This window comes from Adiantum capillus-veneris, chromosome 21, assembly GCF_014529385.1.
Source record: "Adiantum capillus-veneris isolate H3 chromosome 21, ASM1452938v2, whole genome shotgun sequence".
Classification (NCBI taxonomy): Eukaryota; Viridiplantae; Streptophyta; class Polypodiopsida; order Polypodiales; family Pteridaceae; genus Adiantum; species Adiantum capillus-veneris.
The window spans coordinates 88,559,999-88,574,657 of NC_140951.1; the positions used below are offsets into that span (position 1 = coordinate 88,559,999).

General features: G+C 42.6%; 1 protein-coding gene across 1 annotated transcript in view; it reads left to right on the forward strand.

Moving 5' to 3' along the window:
* The first annotated feature begins 11,906 nt into the window (after positions 1-11,906).
* The window catches only part of LOC147431314 (Nitrilase/cyanide hydratase and apolipoprotein N-acyltransferase family protein), a 148,168-nt gene continuing 145,415 nt past the window's right edge, over positions 11,907-14,659 (forward strand). Inside the window, exon 1 of the mRNA XM_086493921.1 lies at positions 11,907-12,133. Coding sequence (XP_086350047.1) covers positions 11,930-12,133 — 204 coding nt within the window. The 5' untranslated portion in view covers positions 11,907-11,929. The remainder of the gene's footprint in view (positions 12,134-14,659) is intronic.

Sequence of the window (14,659 nt, forward strand, 5' to 3'; positions counted from 1 at the left end):
CAAGGGGGGATCGTTGCCGCCAAACTTACATGCTTTTTCAAACTCAGATTAGGCTAGTTGTTTTGACATGCGAGTGTCCACAAGTGGTTTTTGTTTCATGCTTGGCAGTTCATGTATATCATGGTTGAGCAAGAAGCAACCTACTGTGGCCACTTCCAGTTGTGAGGCTAAGTACATGGTAGTCTTCACAACTATGGTTGAGTGTGTATGGCTCAGACGCCTTATGACTGATTTGGGTGTTGGATAGGACATTGCCAACACTATCTATAGTGACAGTCAGAGCGCATTGGCAGTTGCGAGGAACCCAGTTTTTCATGCTCGCACAAAGCACATTGAGGTGCGTTACCACTATGTCAGGGAGAGGCTCTCAGCAGGAGAGGTCAGCTTGGATTATGTGCCAACACAAGACAAACTTGCAGTTTTTTTCACAAAGGCATTGTCTTGTGAGAAGCTCGAAGCTTTTCGCAAAGCTTTGGGCTTACTCCCCTTTGTGGATTGATCATGTCCTCAGGGCATGGCACTTCCCTGTACTCATGTGCCAGCTCTCGTTCACTGCATCACTCCAGGGGGGATTTGTTACCATATACATGTGGTAGTGATGTGTGTGAACACACTAGGACCGCCGAGGCTTTTTTTCCCTCTTTAAAAGGTTTTTTCCCCGTGCATTGTATATACGCCCATCACTCTAGGCTTATCTATCTTTCCATTGCACACTAAGTAATACACTCTCTATTGTGTGCCTTGAGCTTCCTTCGTCTTCTCCAAGCTGTGTGTGTTTTCCTGCAACCCTAATTGCAACACTAAAAACAAGTAAAATTTTATAAAATTGAGCCACGGCTTTACCTAGCCTACTTGAACTAGAAAACAGACTAAAAGCATTGAAAAGCACGAAAACCACAAGCAGCACTCAAAAAGCATATTTTTACAAACTTAAATCCTAGACTCGTAGATTAAGGATTTTCCAACCTTGCTTTTTGTAAAAGAAAACTAAAAGCACAAAAAGCAAGAAAAAGCAAATGTTCCCAAAACTAAACCAAGTGTTCGTTTGACCTACCAAACATGAAAATGACCTTGCTTTCCACTTTAACCCTCCCAAAATTGCACAACAATCGTTCTAGACCAAAATTTAAAGTAATGTATACCAAAAATCTATTTTTTCTTATATTTAAAATTGACCCAAAAATACAAGATCTTCTGACATCCTCCCTCACATGAAGTCTAGATAATTATGTTTCAAAATATCATCACGCTTCCAAGTAGCATCCTTCTCAGGGTAAGTTGACCATGTAAGGAGGTGTCCTGGTTACGAAGTGATTTCTTACTACTTTGAATAATGGTTTCATGGTGTACTTCAAAAGTACCATCCATTTAAGTAGACAAGAGAGAATATTAAGAATGTGATTTGGGTCAAGTACATACTTCTTAGCATCATGTACCTTGATATGTGATGGTAATAATAAATAGCAAGCACCTTTATTGCTGCTAAAAGAAAAGGTGGTAACAGCAATGCAGCCACTTCTTATGGTTCTTTTGTGAGTGGAAAAACACATGTTCCTAATGCTTATGCTGGCAACAATTCTTCTAGAAATTCTGGTGATAAGGGCAAAAGGAAGATGCGTTGCCATTATTGTAAAGCTAATGATCACTTGATCAAGCAGTGTCCTAAGTTGAAGGCCAAAGAGACTAAGAAGAAAGATGGTGGTTCCACTGCAAATGCCGATTCCACTATAAATGCAGCTATTGTTGAGTCTTCTATGAAAGGAGACTTGTGATACTGATGTTGATGCAGAATGGGCTTTTAGTGCACAGTGTACCTATAATCCTGATGTCCATGATGTGTGCATGTCAGTTGCTATAGATTCACATGTGTGGTATTTTGATAGTGGTGCTACAAAGTACATTACCTCACATCATGATTTGTTCACCTCTCTCAAGTCTGTCCCTCATGGGAATTTAGTCACTTGTGCCAACAATGCCTCTTATCCGGTTCATGGAGTTGGAAAGATTGTGCTTACTGCTACAATTGGTAGTTCTTTCACACTTGTTGATGCACTTTATGTACTTGGGAGGATCAAGAAGAATCTTTTGTGTGTATCTGCACTTGCTAGACTTGGACTTGTAGTCAAGTTTGTGGATGACAGATGCACAATACAGTGTTTTTTACTGTTTGGCATATGCTTTGGGGCCACAAACACAGCGCAAAAAATTGGATGATAAGGTTGTCAAATGTATTTTTGTCGGTTATAGTACTGAAAGCAAAGGTTATAGGTTGTATCATCCACAAACAAAGAGTATCTTTGTCTCACGAGATGTTGTGTTTGTAGAAGACTGTGTTCAGCCCTTGCTATCATGTACTAGAGACAATGATGTCAGCTTACAGGACATTTATGACACTTTGTTGCCTCTTTTCAATGGTGGAAGTTCAAATGTAAATTCCAATGAGGTAAAGTGATACATGCTTTCTAATTCAATCGTGTGGTGCTAACGTACACGCTTTGCATATCCTTTAGCACAAGATTACTCTTGTAATCTACCTATCCTCTTTCGATAGATGATAGTAGAGGTTTTTTCCCTGCCGTTTACAACAGTCTTGCAAAATGACTGGTAAACAGGGATCAATGCCTTAGGACATTGCTGAGGAATCAACAATGTTATGAATAACCATCTTGGTTAACTTGAAAGATCCACAAGCACTCAAACATATCCATGACCTCTATTGGTGATTGCTAGATCTATGTCATGAATGTGCATGCCGCTCCAAAGCAGCCGTTAGGGCCCATAACACCTAGTGTGCATGTATTTAGCAAAAACAGATCTGAACCTGTATATCCATGATCATACTTGCCAATACTTATGGATAATGTGATGCTCATAGCACACATGAAAGAGGAGTGTAAATAGTTCTGAAAAGAAACTAAATAATGTTTACTGCAATCATTTGCAAGCCTTGTTGAAAGGTTTGAACCATAATAGAAAGTGAAAAATCACTTCTAGGTACAAACAATGAAACATTTTCATTAACAACACATATCCTTTCTATATGCATAAACAACCATCTGTAAATGTTGTTTAGCACACTTGTAACCTTAACAAGTCACTCTAAGTACCTGACAATTCCTGGCCACTGAAATTGTTCTTGATACTATGTGCTAAAAATGGTCTATAAAACGGATCAAGGGACTTTTTCATGACACATAATTGAAATAGCGAGTGCCAGTGTCAGTCCAAAGACTCATATTCTCCACATGTGGAATATGCCTTAGATAAGGATGTCCATAAGAAGAATGTCCTTCAAGTACGAGATGTACTTGTGTGTGGAGATAACTGCAAACACTTTGTGATGTGAGTGAGAGAAACCCTCTTTAACCTGGCTCCACACTAGCTAAACCAAACTCCTACAGTTCCTAGACCATGTTGTATCCCATGTGACAACATGTGCCAAAGAAAACCCTACATATAGGTCTATAACTACATAATGCAGAAATGTATTTGGGACATTGCGACACGAAATTCTATGCTCTTACATGACCTTGTCATGTCTCTGAAGAGGAAAATGGATGAAAGCATTCAAGCTTATTCATCCGACTTGAAAGTCAAGAAAAACATATTCAAAAATAGAAATAAATCAAATCAAATGCATACCTAGATGTTGAGCATAACGTTCGCATACATATAATCATGTGCACTTTGTAAACCTAAAAGGAACAACTAGAAAAATAGACAGTAGAAATTGGTAACCCTGGGTGTTGCCTTTGCAATCCAAACCCCTTGGTTAGCCATGAAAACTACTCATCCTAGCAGCCAACAATGATGAATACAGTCTACTATGGTCAAAAGTGTTTGGAATCAACTAATCAAGTTGAATTTATCCACTACTCCTTGGTAGATTGCAAACTTCTTTCCTTGAAAGTACAATTGTGCCGAACTCAACTCATGACGCTCAATGCCTATGGATTGATTGTGTATTAGCGGGGTCATACCCCTGAAAATGCCACTTATAGAGGCCTAATCAGTGTTGCAACTAAGCAATAGATCTTTTTCAGTTGGAACCTTATTCACAACTAAGTTGTGATAGAATCTTCTCCCTCCATGAATAAAAGAGGAAGATGTCAAATACCCCCAAAGAAAATAGTCATATTAGATTTTCGCAGGTGTTTATACAAGAGATTACCTACATGGAGGCTCTCTTAATGTATTCATATCATGACATGAATCAGTTGCTTGATAGCTAGGCCGTGCCTACTTGCTACCCATAAAAATTGTCACTTGGATTGGTTGCACCTTGTGCATAGAGCCAATGTTGTAAAGTGCTCCAATGTATACTTATACAACAATCGAAAGCCCATTTATCAGCCTCAATTCTTCTTGGATAGAGTAGATGATGTTATTGTGGAAGCATAAACAATGATGGAGTGGACGTACTACCATCTTATTCACATGCCATGCATGCATATCAAAAAAATAGAGTGAGAAGCCCTTGGCATCAATGACATTCTCAACCTTGTGAGCTACTGTTATGCGTGCCTTGCACAATTACATGGGCATGGATACATCACAATGCATCATTGGCAAATGCAAACTGTGAGCTTATATCCACCTAGTGTGAAATATGCGTACCATCTGATGTCAATGGATAATACCGTGGTACATGATAGAAACCATGCTTTGCATGAAGGCTGGCAAAGCAATTTATTAAATTACAGAAAAAACAAGTATAGATTGAAATGTACTAACCTTGTTGGCTCTCTGAGGGCGGTTAGCTTCGCTTGAAGCTGGCTCGTATCCTTATATGCTAAGAAATTTAAAGCTATCGAATGTACCCAACATGCCATCGTGGCTTGAGTTGTATCGACCTCCAAGAGAAAATCAAGTAGACATTATGACAAGTTTCCCAAAGTCCATATGATAATAGCATATTCCAAACTTTGGAAATTCTATGCAAGATGTCCTGAAGTGAAGCCTTGTTTCGTATAAGTTCATCAAAAAGATGAGACAGAATGAGCCCGAGTGCTCATAGCTAGCAGGCGCCACATGTGTCAACACAAAAAGAGTCGACCTTGTCGAACTTGCGTAAAGAAAATTGGCCTTGCCGAAGCGTACATCTTACTGAGAATCCTAGATTGCCCAATCTTGAAATTGATAGCTCAGGAAGCTTAGCTATCAAAGTGTATCTTATTGCCAATTTGTACTCGACCGACGCAATGTTTGCTTGTCAAGTTGGCATTGTAAAAAATCTTGCAAAAGTGAATAAGTGAAAAATTAAATCTGAAAGGTAACATACTTACCGATTTCTATAACCATTGTCATTGGCATCGGAAGTCAGAACATCTGGTGGTATGATTATGCGTTCAAATGTACTTCACGTACTTATTTGGCTTGTACTATGGCAAGCTATAATGACTTTGGATTGAGTATGCACCTAATGCAGGGAGTCGTGCTCCAGAAAGCCTTGCTTTTCTCCTCCTCTTGGTAGCACAAAGAGGACATATCAAAGAGAAACGCACCAACAAAATCAATGGCCAACTAAATTCATGGAGCCTTTCTTGGTGCATCATAGGGCTTTTTCATATTAATCAAAGTAAAAGACAAATAATCCTGGTGATTTTCAACCTTGTCTAATAGTATACCACATTGGAAGTATAAAACTATGGACAATAATTGCATAAACAAAGTGTACCTACCCAATATTGTACCATATGTACTTGTTGCCAAGTATCTTTGAAAATTTGTCAGATCACGCTTGTTGATAATGGGTGGATCATATCCTTGTCTGAGTGCATTACTAACAAACAACTTGCCTAGGAGCCATGCCCTAGCAAACTTGCTTGATAGCTTCTTGGAATTGTAGGTAATGGTCAGCCTTGCCAAAAGTACCTTGACCAGACAAGTCACAGGTTTACTGTTCAAGCCACAGGACTTGCTTGTACTTGCATTTACTACTTAGCAACCTTGTTTAAGTTTGAGGAGCGTGATAAAATCCGGCATCGGTCTTACCTTGCTATAATTCAATTATCCCTCGCAAAATTATCAAACCTACCAACGCTCGTCTGGACTTGTTGTTGATTTTACTTAGACCATGAATGTTGCCCTTGACGAACATCCCTTGGAACAAGCTTCCCTTCTGCCATTAGCAATGATCGCGAAGCTTGCTTTCAGTAATGCAAAAACTTCTGCAAAATAGAAATGAATGAGAAACATTAATTTCAAGTTTATCGTACTTACCGGCCAACAAAAACTTCTATATCAAAAACTCCGTCAAATAAGAAGCAATTGTCTTGAAGGTCATGGCTTCACATTGCCGACGATGGCGGATAACCGGAAGCCTTGTTTCCCTTGGTAAATTTCCCTATTTTCATCACTGGTTGCCAAACTTCGACCGCGAGGCACACAATTCCCCAAGCTTGTCTTATTCTCAGCTGCCATACCCTTGCGGCTATAATGGCTTCTTATCCACCCCCAAGCCATGTCGCCGGTGTGAACCCTAAGCTTGTATTAGCCATGGCAACCAGCACCGCTTGCGCAAGGAAAAACATATTTGCAGCGCCCTATGAGGTTTACTTCTCCGCATGTTGCAAAATTGAAACATGCCCAGATCGCCATGGACGCTCCTCTTTGGAGCCAATCCCGTTGCCATCGACACGGTTTGGCATGAATGTTCTCTGCAGAGGGGATCGCTCCCACAACCATACCCTGTTGACTCTCGTCCTGGACCCTCTTGTGTATCCAAGGGGTTATGTATATGCCTCACTTGGTTCCATGCCTTGCAGGACAGCTTGTCCATGGTCCAAGCTCGTCGAGAGAGAGCGAGAGAGAAAAGCTTCATTCACCATAACCTGATGCCCTTCCTTCCATGGAGAGCTCGCACGAAGAAGAGAGAGAGAGAGAGAGAGAGAGAGAGAGAGAGAGAGAGAGAGAGAGAGAGAGAGAGAGAGAGAGAGAGAGAGAGAGAGACAGAGAGAGAGAGAGAGAGAGAGAGAGAGAGAGAGAGAACGAGCATGCATCACCATACCTACTTTCCTCCCACGTCCATAGATGCCTTTCTCCCCTAATTTGTGATACCAGTGTGAGAATGAGGGGACTGGAGCCTGCAAATCTGCACCCGACCATGCCCTATATAGGCCCTGCCTTGCTAATAATAGGGCCCCCTTGACCGCATGACTTTGTCCTAGTCCTTGGCCTGCCCGGTCTTACCCTAGGCCTGACCGGGGGGGGGGGGGGCTCCATAACATGTCACCGCCCCCCCCTGGACCCCCCATGATAACAAAAATCAAAGGGCTCAAGGAGAGATGGTGAAAATGGAGCTTGATATGTGGTCACACCACAACTTTATTTCAAGAACATGATGTTTAATTTTGATCCCACAATTGCACGGTGGAAATTTCACCAAGGTTTATTCCTTGGCTATCGTTTGTAGATTGGCCTCTACTCTATCATGTCTTATTATGTACAATATTGCCAAAAAAAAAGTAAATTTACATCTAAAAAGTTTATACCTACCAATAAGCTCAAAATATGGTAGAGCTACAATGTGCTTGCACAACAACAAACTATAGAGTCCAAATTTCTTCGCATTATCTTTGATCAAGATACATTCATGAGGAGTTTACAAGGGCAAGTGCCATGATAGTTTTTGTATCCATTCCATGACATGGTGTGCTCTTGGGGGATGCACTATGTGATCATGTTAATGTGTAACGTGAGTTTGATAGGAGGGGCTTTAAAATGCAAAAATTTTAAGCACTTTAACAGATTTACATTAAAATAAGGAGTTTTTATATTCAATTTGGAAAACAATCCTACAATAAGGGGTCATTTTATTCATTTAGACATGTTAAAAGAGGGGTTTTTTTAATACCCCACATGAACGCACATTATATAGGGGGGTACTGAATGGTGAACCCCCCGAGGGTGTGCTCATGGTGACCTATCACATAAAACTACCGTTGATAGGGGAGACTCCATGCTGAGTACCTAGCTCTTGGAAAGATTTTGTATTGCCCTACTAGGGCTCTCTCCATGCTAGCATGGAGCCACATTCCACTAAGCAATCACATTGCTTGAGGAGAGTTTTGTGTTGTCTTGTGGGAGTCATGTTATGCTAATAGTTTGAGCCTTTGCCATGAAGACCACTCAGCCAACATGGTACAAGCCCACCTTGTGCCATGCTTTCCTTTTAGAGATCTTCTCAAACAAAAGCATGCATGAGTTCAACATTTGCAATTTGTACAACAAACAAGATTTCTAAGTATATGGTGTACTAATTTGCAAGTATCTTTCCAACTTGGACTAAAAGATGTGAAAATATACTCTTGGTGAGATTACCCACCTCTAGTAACTGTGGATTTGAAAGGACCAACCTTCGAGTTATAGCAAAGAATGTTGATACAGATAAAGGCAGTGTATAAGCTCTACCATGTCCAAGATTAGAAGGTTAAGCAAGCTAAGAGAGAGAGAGAGAGAGAGAGAGAGAGAGAGAGAGAGAGAGAGAGAGAGAATTTTGGGGGGAAATGGTTCAAAACTTGAACTAAACATTTTAAGAGGGAGAAAGATAATAGAAAATGATATAGTGTGTAGATGTAGGAAAAATATAGTGTGTGTAAATGTAGGAAAAATATCCTAAAACGTTTTTTCATATATATAAGACTTGGGGGAAATTTCAAGTTTAAAATGGGTCCAAATGAATTTTTTTCAAACAATTCATATTTTTGGCTTTTTTTTATGATGTGGCATGGAAAAAGAAAAGGGGCAAGTGCTAACTATGGGGAGTTACCTTTTTTCCTATCACTCTCAAAAAGTAGAGAGGGAAAGTGACTTCTTAGGTCAACCCCCTACTTGAGCCTAGAAAAAATGCTAGAGAAGACTATGAAAAAGTAGCCCAATAATTGCACTTGTCCCCTTAACCATACACAATACTGGACTTAATCCCTTAAAATGCAAAGTCCATGTTTTCCCTGATGTAGTTAGCAGAATGTCATTATTTGCTTAGTTTTAGAATTTGATGGGGAAAGTGTGAACATAGCCTATTTAAATATGGGTTTAAAAGACACAAAGATAATCGATTTGATATTGGCAAGTATTGAAGCACATGTGCAATGTGAAAGCCGTATGAGTGTCTGTGAGGAAGAGTGGGTGGCTGTTTCAGTCACACACTTCAATCACAATTTTTGCCTGTGATTGTCCAATCTACGGATTACCACCATCATTGGCACCTGGATAGAACTTCGTGGATGTGAGTAATTTTTCAAAGTAGCTTGTCTTAGTTTTTCTACAACCAATGAAAATCGGCTTTTTGTTGTTATTTGCACACCGTTCATGCATCGAATGGTATTGGAAGTTGCAAGTGTAGCAAGAGTAAAAGAAGACCACACCATAGTTACTATTTGCAAGACACCAATATGCAAAGTTGCCTATATGACTATGAGATTTCTACTTGCATTGCATGGAAGAAAAATCAACCATCAACCTCACGGGAGGTTCCAAAACTAGCTAAAAACACATGGTTTGATACACTTCAAGAAGAAGAATGGGACTATGCAGGAAAATGGCCTATACTTGAGAGGTAAATCCACTTTAAATTTCGTAAACCTATTATGACAATGCTTTTTTAATTTCAATATCATCCTTTCTCTCATTGTAAGAGAAATTGGAACACGGGCATTGCTACCTAATGCAAGTACTGAACTAATACACAAAACGAATGATGTTGTTGTGTAATATGGAGGAGATGTTGGTGTGTTTGCACTACTTGAGAGCCACATGGGTTGATAGATGATGGTTATAGAATGCAAAGAAGATTATGTCAGCGAGTCTCCAAAGATATTGTAAGCACAAGTGTCATGAGTTAAAAAACTCAAGGCCATAGTATGGTAACAACAGAATGTGGAGGAGGATGTGTAATCGCCAATGTAATGTAGGGATGAGCACCCTATATATTGTAATAACACATGGAGTGTGCCTCAATATATTGTAATTTTTTAAGGTGAAACTCAAATTATGTTTGGGGTGATTCAATCTCTCTCTCTCTCTCTCTCTCTCTCTCTCTCTCTCTCTCTCTTCCAAGTTATGTTTTGGATGATTCAACGTAATGTATTGGTGATTTAATCTCTCTCTCTCTCTCTCTCTCTCACACACACACACACACACACACACACACACACACACACACACACACACACACACACACACACACACACACACACAAACATGAGGACCAGCTCACGAACATGCTCTCTCTCATAGACACACACCCTAGAGCAAGCTTTTGTGTGAAACATGGAAAGGTAGGAGGGAATGCGAAAAAAGCTTGCTCGGTAGCTTGCTCCAAAAGCTCGCCCCATACCCGTCCCCTTGTAGCAATGGTTTGTCAAAGCTAGAGGCTCGTTGATTCTTGAGGCTCACTTTTAGATCATGTAGGCAACATGACCAAGTTAAAATGCTTCTCTTGAAATCATTCCACAACTCAACAAGCCAAGCAACAGAAGCCGTGGGTAGAAAATGTAGAGTGGGAACTACTTTTCGAGGAGGATTTACCCAATTAACGACAAAAACTAGGCACGGATAGTAGTCTTAATAGAGCCTAAGATCGGGTTAAGATGAGCCCGACAAAAATCCGCCAAGTTGTACTTGCCTCCAGGCTTCTTGTTCACAAGAGGCATAGACAGATCTTATTGCTATAATGGCACACAATCATTCATCCAACTAGTGCTAGCCTGGTGGTTGGGTTGGTCCCTCGTAAGCGTGCGATTAAGACATCAAATCTTTTGTTCAATTTTCACGTTGAAAAGATCACGGTAACACTTCTTTGTTGGGAGGGAGGGGTCGCCCAATATTTGGTTGGTGGGTCTGAACGCTCATTCACCTTCTGGCCCACTCAAATGACACCAACATGGACAACGAACATCTTCTGCTGTCTTGTTTGAACGTTGCCTAAGGTGCCCACCACACTAGGGAGGGATATTGTTATTCGACTTGATTTGACATGGATGTGACATAGTCTCTCTCTCTCTCTCTCTCACACACACACACACACACACACACACACACACACACACACACACACACACACACGAAAGGAAGTTTGGGGTGGTGGGGCCTCAGGACTAAAGAACACGGGGTCTTCAATGAAGACCCCATCATGGGATCCATGACGACCAGCTACGCGCGTAAAACACGAGGTATGCTCGATCGTCCTATTTTAAACGGCCGTGTCTGAGTTTACTTTTCCTCATAGAAGTTTCGGTTTTGTAGTTTATTTCTCGCCTTGGTGACAACGAAATGCACGTGCATGCGTGGTTAGCTCATCAAGCTACCAACGGCCGAGGTTGTGGGTTCCAACCGTAGGGAGGGCGTTGACTTGTGCTTTTTGCTGGACGTCGATCTTCTTCGAGATTCCCGCATGCCACGCCCGCCTTCGATCCCATGATGGAGCCTTCATTGAAGATCCCGTGCCCTTTAGTCAGGAGGGTGGTGGGCCTCAGGCGGGCAGGGAGGGTGGGATCTACGACGGGGGCATTGTGAACCGTAGATCCCAAATGCGAGTACTCTAGATTACTTAGGGTAAAAAGTAACCACATTTTGGAAGTAATCTAAGGTACCCCCATTTTATGACGTCGGATTTGAACCCGATACCTCACGTATGAGAACGCCTACCCTAACCACTACGCCATGCGTGCATTGTGAAACGTGAGGACCTTAATTTACTTAAAACATGTAAATTAAGAGCGAACGTTGAAAATAAATTACGATACTCTAAATTATTTTTTATAATAAAAATAATTTAAAATACCTTAATTTACTTTCAACGCCGTCACTGAGATCTACGACCCACAATGCCCCCTCCGTAGATCCCACCCTCGCATGCCCGTGCCACTTACCCAGAGCCCAAGTTCACGTAAAGTGACTACATTCCACCGTTGCGCTCGGCCAAAAAATGATCGCTCATCGTTGTACGTCATCATCACCTGCATTCGGGTCGCGTCGAAGCTCTAGTCTCCTTCTCAGGTCGTGGCTTTCCTCACCACCATCATCTTCAATAGCCCGTTTTTGCAGAAGCTGCGTGGCCATCACTACCATGGCTGCTCAATCAGCTCGCTCTCCTTCTGCCCTCTCCCCCCCTCCTTCCCCCCTTGGAAAGGTTAGTCCGGTTACTTGGATTTCTTCCGTTAATACGACGCATGCAGGCAGACTCCCCCCCCCCCCCCCCCCCCCCCCACCACCCACACACACACACACACACACACACAGACACACAGAGAGAGAGAGAGAGAGAGAGAGAGAGAGAGAGAGAGAGAGAGAAGCTAGGCTTTGTGCTGTGAGAGCTGAGAATTGTTGTTTGGCCACCAAACCTTGGGCTTTCTTTAGCCTTTACCCTATAAGCAAGCTTTACAACATAGCCAATACGCTTTGTCACAAATACTGCAGGCCTCGGTGTGGCTCTACCGATGCACCTTTGTTTTGTGTTCGCCTTTCAACATTGAGGACCCGGGGCATTGTTGTGGTCCACACAGCCCCCTCCTCAGGTTGCGATAGCTTACCGCCACAGGTGTGGCCTGACGTCATTAGTTCTTTGCCACATGCTTTCAGCTCAGATATGTATTGTGTATCTGAGGTATTCTAGGAAGCAAATTCATGAGTGGTGTTCTTCATCTACATTGAGATGGTAGTGGGGACTCATGAGCCTTCTAGGTTTGAGACTTTGGTAAGCTACTTCTTTGATGGGGAATTCCTTTGAGCTGGCTTAGTATTCTGCTGTATAACTTTATGGCAGGAATTCCCGAAAATGAAAATGATTGATTTGTACTTGACTTGTTTGAGTACAGAAACTGAAAGACAAAATGACCGCAGCATTTTGGTCTCATAAATCTCTATAGACATGATTGCAATAAGGATTAGTTAATTGGGCATCTGTAAGGTCCCGAATGAATCTAGATGCGACTACTAAAATACGTTGCCGATGGTCATGATTTGAGATTTGGAATGAATTTGTGATTTGTCCTGTGGTGTCAAGTGATGTCCGCTGATGTGATTGTCGTTTTGTACAAATGCTAGATGTGTCGTGTCTAGTGCGTCAGTACTAACAGTCAGTGTCTACTAAGATGATGTATTGCCTCTGTCTATTTTGCAGGCGTAATCGAGGGCGATTACAAGTCTTTCAAGAGGGGGGTATGTCACAAACTGGTGACATGGCAAGCACCCGAACACACACACCCTGTTGACGTGGTAGATTTCCGTAAAACCCGCCGACAGGCAGACGTGGCAGATCTCCGCAAAACGGCCTGACATGCTTACGTGGCAGGCCGTACGGGCAGCAGTACGAACGCTCCGCTTTTTGCACTGACAAGCCATACGGAATTTTCGAAAATTACGTTGAATGCTTTTTGCTGGTTGATTTAGTGCTGGCAGCTTTTGGAGAAGTTTGGTTTTATTTTTTAAAAGATTTTGGGGCTCTGCTTTTGCGCATCCCTTGTAAGAATAAATAAGTCCTTAGGGACTCACTCCTTAGAGCATCTGGACGCAGAGTCTGAGAGTGAGTACCTGAGGGCTGTCTTGTACTTTGCACACAGATTAATATAAAAAGAAATATTGGCACGAGTACAGTGGGATCGTGGAGAGTGGCTATGGAGGGGTCCTTTCTCTTCTACAGACCACCCAGGAGTCCCTTTCTTTCAGTACACTGTTCGATTGGGACGTCACATTTTGGCAGCACAGAGAGAGGCTCGCCCTACTACAGCACCGCATTGGCAGGAGGAGGGTATCACAACTGAGTTCTTGGCAGCTTTTTGGGAGAGGTTGTGGGACTCCAGACAGCCGCGGCGAGTCACTTTGTTTCAGTGGCTGGTCACACACAGAACTACAGCAGTTGGGAGCTGGCTTGTGCATAGTGGTCTCTCGGCCGCATGTGCAGTTTGTGACAATCTTGTGGAGAGTCAGCGCCACTGTCTTTGGGACTGTCCCTTGGCACAGTAGGTGTGGCTTCGTGTTCTTTGGCTGATGCCTGCTCTCTCCACGGCTCGGCAGTACACTTGGGGGGGAGCTGCTTGATCCACTCTCACGGGCCCGGCACTTCAGTTTGAGCTATCTTCCACCAGCAGGATGATAGTGATGCAGGGGGGGCGACCCACACTCCAGCCTGCCACCCACAGGGCTTACTCCACTGGAGTGGTGCAGTGAGAGAGAGGAGTCCTGTGTGAGAGAGGAGTGCTAGGAGCTCATCAGTGGCCTGACACTCTGGTTCATCTGGCAGACCCGCTGCTTCCGCAACCAGCAGAGACTGTTCGCGATCTTTGGCTAGAGCTGATCCACACTCTCAGAGGACAGCTTGAGAGACTCCAGGGCAGCTCCGACCGCATGCGGGAGCCCATAGAGGCTTTCCTTCGACTCTGGCGTCCTGGGCCTTTTTACACCATGGTCCAGGGTGTACTCAATGGCACTACTGTCCACCTATGTGGCTTTTCCCTCCTCCCATTTCTTGATTTAGCCTCTTTGTACATTTGATGTTTTTTCATTGGGAGAGTCTCCCGATCATGGTTGTTTTAGCCCGGTGGTTGTAGCCCTATGGGCAGTTTCATTAACTAATAGAAGGATCTTCTTATCGGAAAAAAAATATAAAAAGAAATACCGAAAGAGGTGCCAGTCTTTGGGGCCAATTCCTCTTGGCACA